The sequence below is a fragment of the Muscardinus avellanarius genome, assembly GCF_963383645.1.
Source record: "Muscardinus avellanarius genome assembly, chromosome: 1".
NCBI lineage: Eukaryota > Metazoa > Chordata > Mammalia > Rodentia > Gliridae > Muscardinus > Muscardinus avellanarius.
Window position 1 is genome coordinate 69,786,840 of NC_137786.1, and position 12,267 is coordinate 69,799,106.

Genomic DNA, 12,267 nt, shown 5'->3' on the forward strand with positions numbered 1-12,267 from the left:
GGAAAATATCAAATAGGCATCAGTAGGGGATGGATAAATAAATTTTAGGATATCCAGATTGTGGTCAACTATATACCCTTGAGAATGATCCCAAAGTATTAGACATAATATGAATCTCCCAAGCATAATGTTGAGCAAAGAAGGCAAGGCAAAAAATGCTGTATAATTATATTTACATAATGTACAAAAACATTAAAAATCTTAATCTCCCTTAGAAGAGAGGATGGCAATTGTTTGGGGATGTAGTGATAGGAAAGGAGGGAATGTGAGAATGGGTTCTTGGATGGTAATGTTCTGCTTTTTGATCTTGGGCCTGCCTACATGAATCTGTTCAGTTGTAAAATTTATTCATCAAGTTGTATTGTTGAGTCTCCACATGTTTATATAGTTTCTCTGGGTCTTCTTATAGTTGATTTCTAGTTTCATTCCATTGTGGTGTGAAAAGACATAGGGAAGTATGTCACATTTTTTGAATTTGCTAGAGTTCACTTTGTGGCCCAGTATGTAATCTGTTTTTGAGACGGTTCTGTGAGCAGATGAGAAAAAGGAACTCTGCTGTAGTTGGGTGGAATATTCTATGTGTGTCTAATAAGTCCATTTGGTTTATGGTATTCTTTAGGTCTGAGGCATCTTTACTGATTTTTTGTCTTGAAGACCTGTCTAGCAGTGTTAGGGGATATGAAGTCTCCCAGTATTGTATTGGGCCTTATGTGTTACTTAATGTCAAAAAGAGTTTGTTTTATGAAAGTAGCTGCACCTATGTTTGGGAAATAAATGTTGACTATCATTATTTCCTTTTGCTGGATTGTTCCTTTTACCAGTAAAAAGTGACCTGCTTTGTCTTTTCTGATAAGCTTGAGCTTGAAGTCTAACTTGTCTGATATCATAGTTGATATTCCTGCTTGTCTTCGAGTTTCATTGGCATGGATTACCTTGCTCCAGCTCTTTACTTTTAGTTTGTTACTATCTTAACTTGTAAGGTATGTTTCTTGCAGGCAGCAGAGAGATGGATTCTGATTTGTATAACTTATGTCTTTTTATTGGGGAGTTGAGGCCATTTATGTTCAGTGTGATTATTGAGAGATGATATTTATTCCTATTATTTTGAGTTTTTACTTCTGTTTGAGGTAGCGTTTGTTCTTCTTTGCTTAGTTGTTTGCTTGATGGAAATTCTTGTTTCTCTGGTTCTGGTGTATATTACTTATTTCTTCTTTGCAGTTAAACTCTTTGAGCATTTTCTCTAGTGCTGTTTTGGAAGAGATAAATTCGTTCAGCTTCTGTTTTTCATGGAAGATTTTTATTTCCCCATCTGAAAGATAGTTTTACTGGGTAGGAAATTTTGGGCTGCTAGGAAATTTTTGCTAGGTAGGAAAATTTGGGTTGTTTTTTTTTTCAGAATTTGGAATGTTATTCTAGCTCTTTTTGGATTTCATAACTTGGTTGGAGAAGTCTACAGTGATTTTAATTGGTTTGCCTCTTGGTCTTTTTTGTTGTTGTTGTTGCCTTTAAGTTTCTCTCCTTGGCTTTTGTGTTGGTCAGTTTGACTATTATATGGCGTGGTGAACCTTTTCTCTGGTCCTGTCTAAAGAGGGCTCTATAAGTTTCCTGTACCTGTGTATCGATCTTTTTTGTTCTATGTTTGGAAATTTTTCTGATATTTCTTCTTTGAAAAGAGTAGTATTGTTGATATATGTACATTTCTACCTGTATATAAAAATTAAAAATGATTATTGGTCTCAACCTAGCACTTTTATATAACCCATTCCTACCTATAGCAAGGTATTCCTATCTTAGGGGACAGTGTTTGAATAATTGAGCTTGGCTATTTCTTTCTTGCAAAATCACCTGTTGAATTCTGAGATTTCCTTTTTTATTGGTGATTCTTTTTTATCTTATTTTTAAAATCTTTTTCCAGATACTTAGTTAAATTTATTCTCACTATTTACTGTCCTGAGATCATTCCCAGATCATTCACAAAAGTTCATGTGAACATTTCTCTTGTCATAAAGAAAGCGGTTATCAAATTTTAAAAAAGGAAAAGATAAAATCTACTTTCATATTGCCATGATTTTTAAAAAATTTTGTTATAATTTTTCGGCTACTCATTTGCCATTTATGGGCCTTTGTTTTTCTCATTTGTAAACTCCATGAATCAATGTTGAATGAAATTATGATTTGCTGAACTCAGTGGCTGACTATGTTAACAGTGGTTTTATGGTCTTACATTTTTCTTTGGTATTTGTATGGCTGAGAGAATAGTACAGAAAACCTTATTTGGTAATTACAGTTTCTTTTAAAAATACTAATTTTATTTTTCCATTACAGGTAACCAGAAATGGAGAGAAAAGTGAGCAGAATCTGTCTTGCTTCTGAAGCCAATATAATTCATTTTCTACAGGTATCTTGGGAAAAAACACTAGGATCTGGCTTTGTTATTACACTTACTGATGGTCAGTCAGCATGGACTGGGAGAGGTAATAGTAAATTTTTTTTTAAGTAAAATTTAAATAATCTGCTATTTTCAGTCCTCAGAAATACTTCAAATTATAGTGTTTTTTTAAATACAGGTAAAAGTAATATTACTTGTCATAATTATGCAGTTTATATACAAATGTATAATATTTTTGCCATTTCTTATACTTGACATAAACAGAGAAATTAGCATATGCCCTGGTTAATTCTGGTTAGCATATAAGTCTTGGTACCTGGACTGGGTCCAGGTTATTAGGTTAATGCTGGTCTTCTTTAATTGAAATAATGAAAGGCTATTTAAGTAAATAAAACTGGTTAAAAATAGCTATTTCAGAGTTAGCATATTTAAAATGGGTCAGAATTTTAAAATGACCTCTTAATACAAAATCTAAATAGTACTTTAAACATTCATCTCCTCTTAGGATACTCCGGAGGGTATTGGGAAACAGGAAGATGGTTGGGTGGATCAAGAGTTTGTATTGGATTGTGGACATGGAGTAGTTGTGGTTTTCTTCCTACTTCATCCACTTATGCAGTTTGAATTATTTTTCAATAAATACGTGCTACATTTGGAACAAAAATAGAAATGTGGCCTAAAACATCGTAATGCATTTCAGACCCACATATGGTAAATGGCTGTTTTATAAAATAGTCTTGATTTTTAAAAATCTGTGTTAATAGTATTTAAAATGATAATGACCTTCATATAGTATATGAGGCATTCTATGTATGAAGTGTTTAAAAATTTAGAATTTTTTTTATTCATATAACAAAGTTTTTATAGTCCTCTAAAGTATATTAACTTGTATCAGCCATCTCTAGAGTAGCTTTAAGTTTATTGAAAAGTAAGTTAAAATTTATTAGTTATTTTATTGTCAAGTTATTAGATCCACTTGTAAATCTCTTAAGCATAGATGTTTAGTATGCTATATGGAAATAATATGTTGGAGCTCAGTGGAAAAAGGATTTTTAATAAATCAAATAATGAAGTAGGCTTGTGATATAATATTATCAAGTTTCCCAATGTGATAAGGCTGTGTGCTTCTGAGCCCTGACACAACTTAGGATGTGTACAGTTTTTTAGTTATATATAGTATTCAATTAGGCCAGTTCCTCCGGATTGTGAGTGAATAAGGGTCCCCAAAGAAGTCAGAATTGGAGTTGGGTGGAATTAAGATTGAAAGTCAATCACTAAGCCAAATATGAGAAGGAGGAAAGGGGGAAGGAATGGGGTGAGAATCGGGGAAGAGCTAAATGAGAGATGTGTGCATGTATGCCTCTAACATCATGTACTTCATTAAGTTATATGACTATAGTACACCAATAAAAAAATAAAAGCTTTTAAAAAACCCAAAATACAAACAAAAAAGTGATTCGACTCTGCAGTTGTAAAACTCATGCTAAGAAATTAACTTTAAAAATGGTCTAACTAAAATCGGTAAAGCCTGTAGAGATTCTAAGAAAAACAAACAAATCATCACCTTCATTTAAGACCAGATCTTCTGCTCAGACTACCTGCTATATTGGCCAGAGGAGAGCCATGCTCAAACATTACAAATCATGGAAGGAGCAAAAGTAGAACAAAAACACTTTAGCAGACAGAAAACACAGAAGTAATATCTCAGGAATGAAACATAAAGCACCATTTGGCAAAGATGTTAAATACGTATAAAGTGTTCTAATATTTAAAGAAGGTGTACTAATTTGTTTTGCATTACTATTAAAAAGTACCTGAGACAGGCTGCTTTTGATGAAAACAGGTTTATTTCCTTAGAGTTTTTGAGACTGAAAATCTGTAATCAGGGAACCCTATTGGTTCAGTCTTTGGTGAGGGTCTAATTTTGGATGGTTTCAAAATAGCCTATGTAGGAAGAAGAGATCACCTGTTGACAAAACCAGAGAGCAATTTAGGGTTATTCTTATAATCGTTCATTCTTGTAAGAATTAAATCAGGGTTCCAGTTGAACTATTTTAATATCATCTGAGAGCAGCACTCTGAATGACCTAAGGTTCTCACACCACTACCACCTCCTAAAGGTCCCATATCTCATCTCATCTAAACTGAGGAGTCAATTGGCTATAACATAAGTGTGAAGATTTGTTTCTGTATCTTCTGTTTTATTCCATTGGTCTGTGTATCTGTTTTTGTGTCAGTACCATGATGTTTTGTTATTAGTTTTGTAGTATAATTTGAAATCAGGTATTACGATGCCTCCAGCATGGTTCTTATTGCTCAGAATTGCTTTGACTATTCTGGGTCTTTTTTCCATATAAATTTTATAACTGTAGTTATATGAAAAAAAGTTCAGCATCATTATCAATCAGGGAAATTCAAATTAAAACTGCACGAGGATACTGTCTAACTCCAGTTAGGATGGCAGTCATCAAGTACACAAACAATAATAAATTCTGGTGAGGATGTGGGGAAATAGGAACTCTTATACACTCTTGTTTGGATTGTAACTTAGTACAATCACTATGGAGATCATCTTCAAAAGACTAGGAATAAAATTGCCATATGATCAAGCTATTCTGCTCCTCAGAATTTTCCCAAAAGAAATAAATTTAGAATATTATACTGACACATGCATATTCTTGTTTATAGCAGCACAATTCACAAGAGCCAAATTATAGAACTATCCTAGGTGTCCATCAATAAATGAATGGATAAAAAAATGTATAGACACAATAGGATTTTACTAAACACAAAGAATACATTTATGTCATTTACAAGAGAATGGGTGGTTGAAACTAGAAAATAAGTTCATCAATATATTAGCTAATCTCAGCTAAATGAGATCAGCTAATATCAACTAGACAGGAGTTTTGTTTTCTCTCATTTGAGGAAGCTAGAGAGAAAATAGAAAATAAAAGGAATTTCAAATAAATGAAGAGGAAGACCAGTAGAATATGGAAGGGAATTTGGGAAGGGAAGTTGGGAAAAGAAAAAAATGGGAGGACACAGTTCAATAATGCTATGTCCATATATGAAGTTATCACTACCAATCTCACTAATAAGAAAGGAGGGAGAAATGGGCTGGGATCTGGAGGGTAACACTCCAAGTGCTGTGTGCATGCGTGTTTCAACTTCATGATGATGTATAGTTACAATGCACCAATAAAATTATATTAAAAATTGCTAGTTCCATGAAAAGGTATGATTTAACTTAATATATGAGGTATTAGGGATTTATTTTACTTTTTGTTTTAATTTCTATTGTATATAATAAATTAATAATAGATATTCGCATGTTTAAAAATTATTGTACTTCACAACTTTTTTTTGTTACTACTTTTTCATAGTTTCTGAATCTGAGATTTCCCAAGAAGCGGATGATATGGCAATGGAAAAAGAAAAATACGTTGATGAACTGAGAAAAGTGTTGTTATCAGGAGCAAGACCAATGGACACATATAAATTTAATTTTTCCAAAGAGTCTTGTAATTTCTCCTTTGAGAAAAATCTGAAAGATGTTTCAGTAAGTAATACTTTCTTTAACTATATTAGTGATCAAATGTTAGAGCTCTATTGAGGAATTATGTGTAATATTTAGAAACTAGTTTATTATTGCCATAAAACCAGTGTACTTGGTTTCCAGTTAGTAAGAATGTATCAAAGTTAAAGTCATTAAGATCTTAAATTGAAAGAATTGTGAAAAGTAATTATTAGAAAATATTTATCTTTAACAATTTAAAATTTTAAGTATTATAGAGTTAATTATATGAATGAGCAACTTTGAATATGTGGAATTAGAAGGTTTAAGCCATTGGGACAAAATTCCATTGAAATAACTTTGGTAAATTATGGATTTTAAGAAAGCAAACAATATATTTAGAAAATAATTAGGATTTATTTTCCACTTAATTAGAATATATTTGAAGATAAAAGTGAAAGCATATTAAGACATATAATTTGGGATTAAGCATACGTTATTTGTATTACCAGATTTAGAGAAATATTAAAATACAAAGAAATAATCTTCATCTGGAGTTTTCCAAAGTTTGCATCCTTCACAGAAAAGAATATCTCCTACTCATCCTGCTTAGTTCCTGTACCAGTTCAAATCAATAGTGTTTTATTTATTAAAGGGTCTTCTCTTACCATTTTTATATTTTGCTTAAATTGATTAGAGATTATATTTGTTTTTATTAATCATATATGAGATATAAAGAATGAAAAAGGAAAGGAGATATTTTTTATGTTTATAGGTACTGAGAGTTTATTTTAGAGTTAAATTTAGTTTTATATCCTTTTAAAACAACCTCTGATTCAGAATAATTATTTACCAGAAAAATACTTGAAACAAGAAATAAGAAATACTTAGCCTGGCGTGATGGTGCACTCTTGTAATCCCAGTATTCGGGAGGCTGAGACTGGAGGATTGCGGTTCATGGACAGCCTCAGCTATTTAGTGAAGTCCTCCACAACTCAATGAGACCCGGTTTCAAGATAAAGAATAAAAAATAGGGAAGGGGCTGTAGCTCTGAGTTCGAATGCCCCTGGGTTCCATCCCCAGAACCCCCCCCCCCTTCAAAAAAAAAGAAATACTTGAAGAAACAAATGGAATCATTTTCAAATACATAACATTTAGAAGAATAATAATTTGGTGATTTACATTAGTAATTTCTATTTAGAAGATGTATACTCTTTTCAATTGGCTGTTAATTTATATAAATTTCAATATGCTGTAATCCTTAAAATGATAATTTAAAACAGGTGAAGTAAGAACAGTTGGATTGGCTACCAATATTTTGTTATTTACTGCATGTCTTTTCTGTGGTCCAAGCCCAATCAGATGATATAAACACTATAGAACTTCTCACTGTTTCTTTCAATATTTTGAAGTGGATCATTGTCAAATGGGACTAATGCCATTTATTCTATTCAACAAACATTTATAACATGCATAACAACTAGCATTATTTCATTCAGCCAATTTTTGTTTTTCTGTTTTTCATTCGTTTTGTGTACACTGATGCATAACAGATTTTACATTAACCTGATGGAATACTGAAATGTGGCATTGAAATATGGTGAAATGTGACTTAAAATGTGTTGAAATGTGGGTCTTGGCTCAGTGATGGTTGGCAATTTCTATGGTTGGCAATACTGGTTTTGAAGTATGGAGGTTCCTCAGAAAAGTAAAAATGAAACCACAATATGACCCAGCTATACTACTCTTTGAATTCTTTCCAGAAGAATTAAAAGTCAGAACCCTGTAGTGATACATGCATATTCACATTTCTAGCAACACAGTGCCCAGTAGCCAAATTATAGAGTCACCCTAGGTGTCTATCAGCAGATGAATGGATAAAGAAAATGTGGTATATATACATGATGGAGTTTTACTCAGTCAGAAAGAAGAATAAAATTACTTCATTTGCAGGTAAATGGATGAAGATAGGGAATATTATATTAAGTGAGATCATCCCAGTCTCAGAAAGTCAAGTTTTCTCTCTAATATAGGACCTAGAGAGAAAATAGGAAACAAAAGGGACTTCAGATAAGTAGAGAGAGAGAGAGAGAGAGAGAGAGAGAGAGAGAGAGAGAGAGAGAGAGAGGAGAGAGAGAGAGAGGAGAGAGAGGAGAGAGAGGAGAGAGAGGAGAGAGAGGAGAGAGAGAGAGAGAGAGAGAGAGAGAGAGAGAGAGAGAGAGAGAAACAGTAGAATAGTAGAAAGGGATTGGGAGAGGAAGTTGAGGAGTGGTAAAAGGCAAATCAGTGAAGGAAACAGTTGAGATCATCCTATGTCCATATATAAAGGTATCAGTATCATGCAGTAACGTACAGGATGAGTAGTGCTGAGTGGGATCCAGAGGGAAGCATACTAAGTACTTTGTGCATGTACATTTGTATCACTTTGAACCTCACTATGATGTGTAATTATAATGTACCAGTGAAAGTATGAAAATACTAATTTTGCTGCTTCTGTGAATAATTAACTTCAGGCCTTAATAACATATCTTTTGTAATTGAGATTGGTATGTATAAGCATCAAAGACTCATAGTAATCTTTCAGAGCCAAACTTTGGAACTACTACTACCTTTTCAACCAGTTTTCTCAATATATGGAAACAGTATATCAGATTCCCTCTAATGCAGCAGTGTGTTGTTTCTCAAAGAAAGTGTCATAAAGCAGTACATTGTAATTTAGTTGTCTGTCTGTCTTGTTTATTTATTTATGAGAAAAAGGCTTTTTTCAGAACACTTGAAAAGCAGGAGTTTTCATAGTTTGGTGTACTTAAAAGATTTTTTTTAATATTTAAATGAAGTAAGAGCCAGAAGTGGTGCCTCACATTTGTAATCCCAGCATTTGGGAGGTTGAGACAGAAGGATCACGGTTCACAGCAGCCTCAGCTACTTAGTGAGGCCCTTTGCAACTCAGTGAGACCCTGTTTCAAAATAAAGAATAAAAAGTAGGGTTGGGAGTGTAGCTCGGAGGTAGAATGCCCCTGGGTTCCATCCCCAGTACCACCACAAAAAAAAAGAAGTAAAACTTTCTGTATTGCAGTTAACCTTTTGGATCCAACAAAAGAATCGCAAGTTTATTTGGCCAGACTACCATGGGAATCTTCTAGTATTTAGGATATGCTTCTGCAGACTGAGTTCAGAATGATAATATCTTGTAAATTCATCTTTTGGAAAATAATCTGTTGACAATTAAAAATGTGGCAGAACAATTGTGATTGGATAACCAAATTATTTAAAAGGAGTTTGTAATTCTTATCTTGATGACACAGATATTTATTTGTTGCCAAAAATGACATCCTTGCCTGAGAAGACAGCAAAATAATGAGCATAGCTTCAATTCAGAAAGTTGTAGTTCTGTTGTTAGTTGGCATAAAGTTAAATTTCTTATATTGTGTAGTATTCTATGAATTTTAAGCATATTTACTACCAGACTCATATCTCTGAGTATAGAGTTTTACGCATTTGTTGCCATTAATTCAAAAAGTTTTATGTGCCTAATTGTAAATTAGATATTACTGTACAATTTGAACATTTTGATTATCCAAGTAATAATAGATTTATTTGTTTATATTTATACAGAATTGCTCTTATTTTTTCTTTTAGAGAGAGTAACCATTAATTTCTATATTAAAAAGAACTGCTATTTGGGAAATAATAACTTATATTTTGTCTGAGTGTTAGCATTGTCAGTTTTCAATGTAAGGGGTTATAATTTTAAATGTATGGAGATATGAAATAGCTTGATTATAAAACAAGGAAATACAGTAAGGGAAAAAAGAAAAGTTTTGAGAGAATACAGTAGATAGGCTAGAGTGAGGAAGTTTGTAAAAGGAATAGGGGGAAGGAGCAAATAAACACAAATAAGGTTACAAAACAAGTTACAAAAACTAACAATTATAAATCAAAGACAAAAAAAGTCAACCAAAAAAAAGGAGTAAGAGAGAAGAAAAGAAAGGACAAAAAAAAATCTAGTGTCAGTGTGAGAGAAAAACAAACAAACAAACAACAAACCCCTCCCCTCAAAACCCCCCAGCAGTCCTGATAAGTTACCTATATAGGGCAGGGGCCTGTATAATATCTGTATATCTGTTCACTGTGGTAAATTCTGGAGTATATTCCATTGTCTCTCGTTTGTTCCATAACATATTGTTCCATAACCTATTTTGAACCCACTCTATGAGTGTTTGCGCTCCTCTCTTGCCTCTGGCATTTCTGTGTTTAGGTATCAGGGTGTCACACCCTTCGAGGGCTTCCAGTGTAGTACTGGAATGACCTTCTGTGACCCTGTGCAGGTACTGCACCTTAAGCACCTTTTTTGTGTCTGGTGTTTCTAGCCTGCAGGTATCCCGCTGCTGGTCTGGGCAGGCTTCCGCCCCCACAGAGTACCGAGTAATGCAAGCAGTTACTTGGCTGTCCTGCTTTTGGGTCTCTGGAGGGCATGTTGTGCAGCTGCGGGTGCTGCCTCTGGGGAGCACCTAGGCTTTTGTATCTTTTTCTGCAGTGTGGTGCTGGTCGCTTAAGATGTTGGAGCTCAGGAGCCGCTTTTTTCACTTCAAGTTCTTGGATTATCTTTTGGGGATTTCTTGGGGCTGTAGTACTGAAGTTGGTAGTACCAGAGCTGGCACTCCTGGTTTTGGGTGGAGGCCCGAAATGGCGCTGGTGGCTGGGCTGGCAGCCACACAAGGTCAGTTGCACACTCAGGCTTTTTGCAGTGGATCTCACAGTTCAGAGTACTGGATTCCCTCTGCCATGATTCCTGTTTCTGTTTTGGTTCATGAGTGTTGGGAATCCAGCCCAACAGCGGCGGGGCTTGACGAAATGATGAGTACCGATGGCCCGATCACCACAAGGAGCCGGGAGATATGTCAATCAAGATCTCATTTATTTCTCTCCAAGCAATCATATATATAGCACCAAACCATGAGGGGAATTCCCATGGGAAATAGCTTAGCCTATCCAGGATAAAGATCACTAGCACATAGCTCATGGCCAATCCCAGGCCAGTACATGAGCCATTCATGTGTGCGGAACCTCCTTTAAAAGGAAAAACTGCTCAGTCTCCCCACCCATAATGAATGGGGAAACCATGCCTCCATAGCTTCCTCCAGGCGCCATCTTAGTCCCTTTTCTGCTGAATCACTTTACTTAAAGTTTTGCCTTAGGCTGCAGGCCGCTCAGGCCAAGGGAGGCTGCATCTCGCATCTCATTAGGCACTGTATGGACACACCCCATCACGTGCGTTTTGTTTGTTTGTCAAGATGCTACCTTCTCAGTAGTTGAACTTTATTTGTTCCAGCTATTGAGATGTGCTGCATATTGCAGTCACCTTTTGAATTCCTCTGTAGTTATACATCTTAATGGAGTTCAAGATGGTACAGGCATTCATTCACACATCACTTATTTAGCCCTTCCCCAATTCCCACCTTTTAATGATTGCCATTCTAATTGGAGTTAGGTGAAATCTCAGGATAGTTATGATTTGCATCTCTTAGATTATTAATGATATTGAACATTTTTTTCATTTATTTGCCATTTGAATTTCCTTTGCAAAGCATCTATTTAGTTCACTTGCCCTTTTTTTGTGGTACTGGGGATGGAACCCTTCTGTCTCTGGGCTACACTCCCAGACCTATTTTTATATTTTTATATTTGGGAACAGGGTCTCTTAAGCCAGCAAGGATGGCTTCAAACTTGTGTGATCCTCCTTTTTCTGCCTCCCAAGTACGGGGATTACAAGCATGTGCCACCATACTCCACTCACTTGCCCATTTTTTTTATTGAGGTTTTTTTCTTTTGGTGGAGACAGTGAGTTTTTTAGTTTTCTATAGGTTCTAGATATTAGTCTAGGGGAAAATATTTTCCTATTCTGTCGGCTCTCTTTTGAGGTTCTTGATAGCTTCCGTTGCTATATAAAAGCTATTCAGTTTAGTGCAATCCCACTTATTGATCCTCTTTTTAATTTCTTGTGTCTTTGGGGTCTTGTTGAGAAAGTTTTTATCTGTGCCTGTGTGATGGAATGTTGATCCTATGCCCTCTTCAAGTAGCAGCAAGATTTCTTGTCTAATTTCAGGACTTTGGTCCATCTTTAAGTTTACTCTTGTACAGGTTGAGAAAATAGAGTTTATTTCCATTTTTCTGAATATGGATAACCAGTTTTGCCAGCACCATTTGTTGAAGAGGATATCTTTTTTTACAGTATATGTTTTTGGCCCCTTTGTGAAAAATTAATTGGCTGGAAGAGTGTGGATTTGTTTCTGAGTCTTCTATTCTACTCGATTGGTCTATGTTTTTGTTTTTATGCCAGTGCCATGCTGTTTCTATTACT

At 34.7% G+C, this 12,267-nt stretch overlaps 1 protein-coding gene across 1 annotated transcript in view; it reads left to right on the forward strand.

Moving 5' to 3' along the window:
- Positions 1–2,335: 2,335 nt before the first annotated feature.
- XRCC4 (X-ray repair cross complementing 4) overlaps positions 2,336–12,267 on the forward strand; it is a gene marked incomplete at both ends in the record, with an annotated part of 115,905 nt that continues 105,973 nt past the window's right edge. Inside the window, 2 exons of the mRNA XM_080710196.1 lie at positions 2,336–2,474; positions 5,776–5,951. Coding sequence (XP_080566322.1) covers positions 2,336–2,474; positions 5,776–5,951 — 315 coding nt within the window. The remainder of the gene's footprint in view (positions 2,475–5,775; positions 5,952–12,267) is intronic.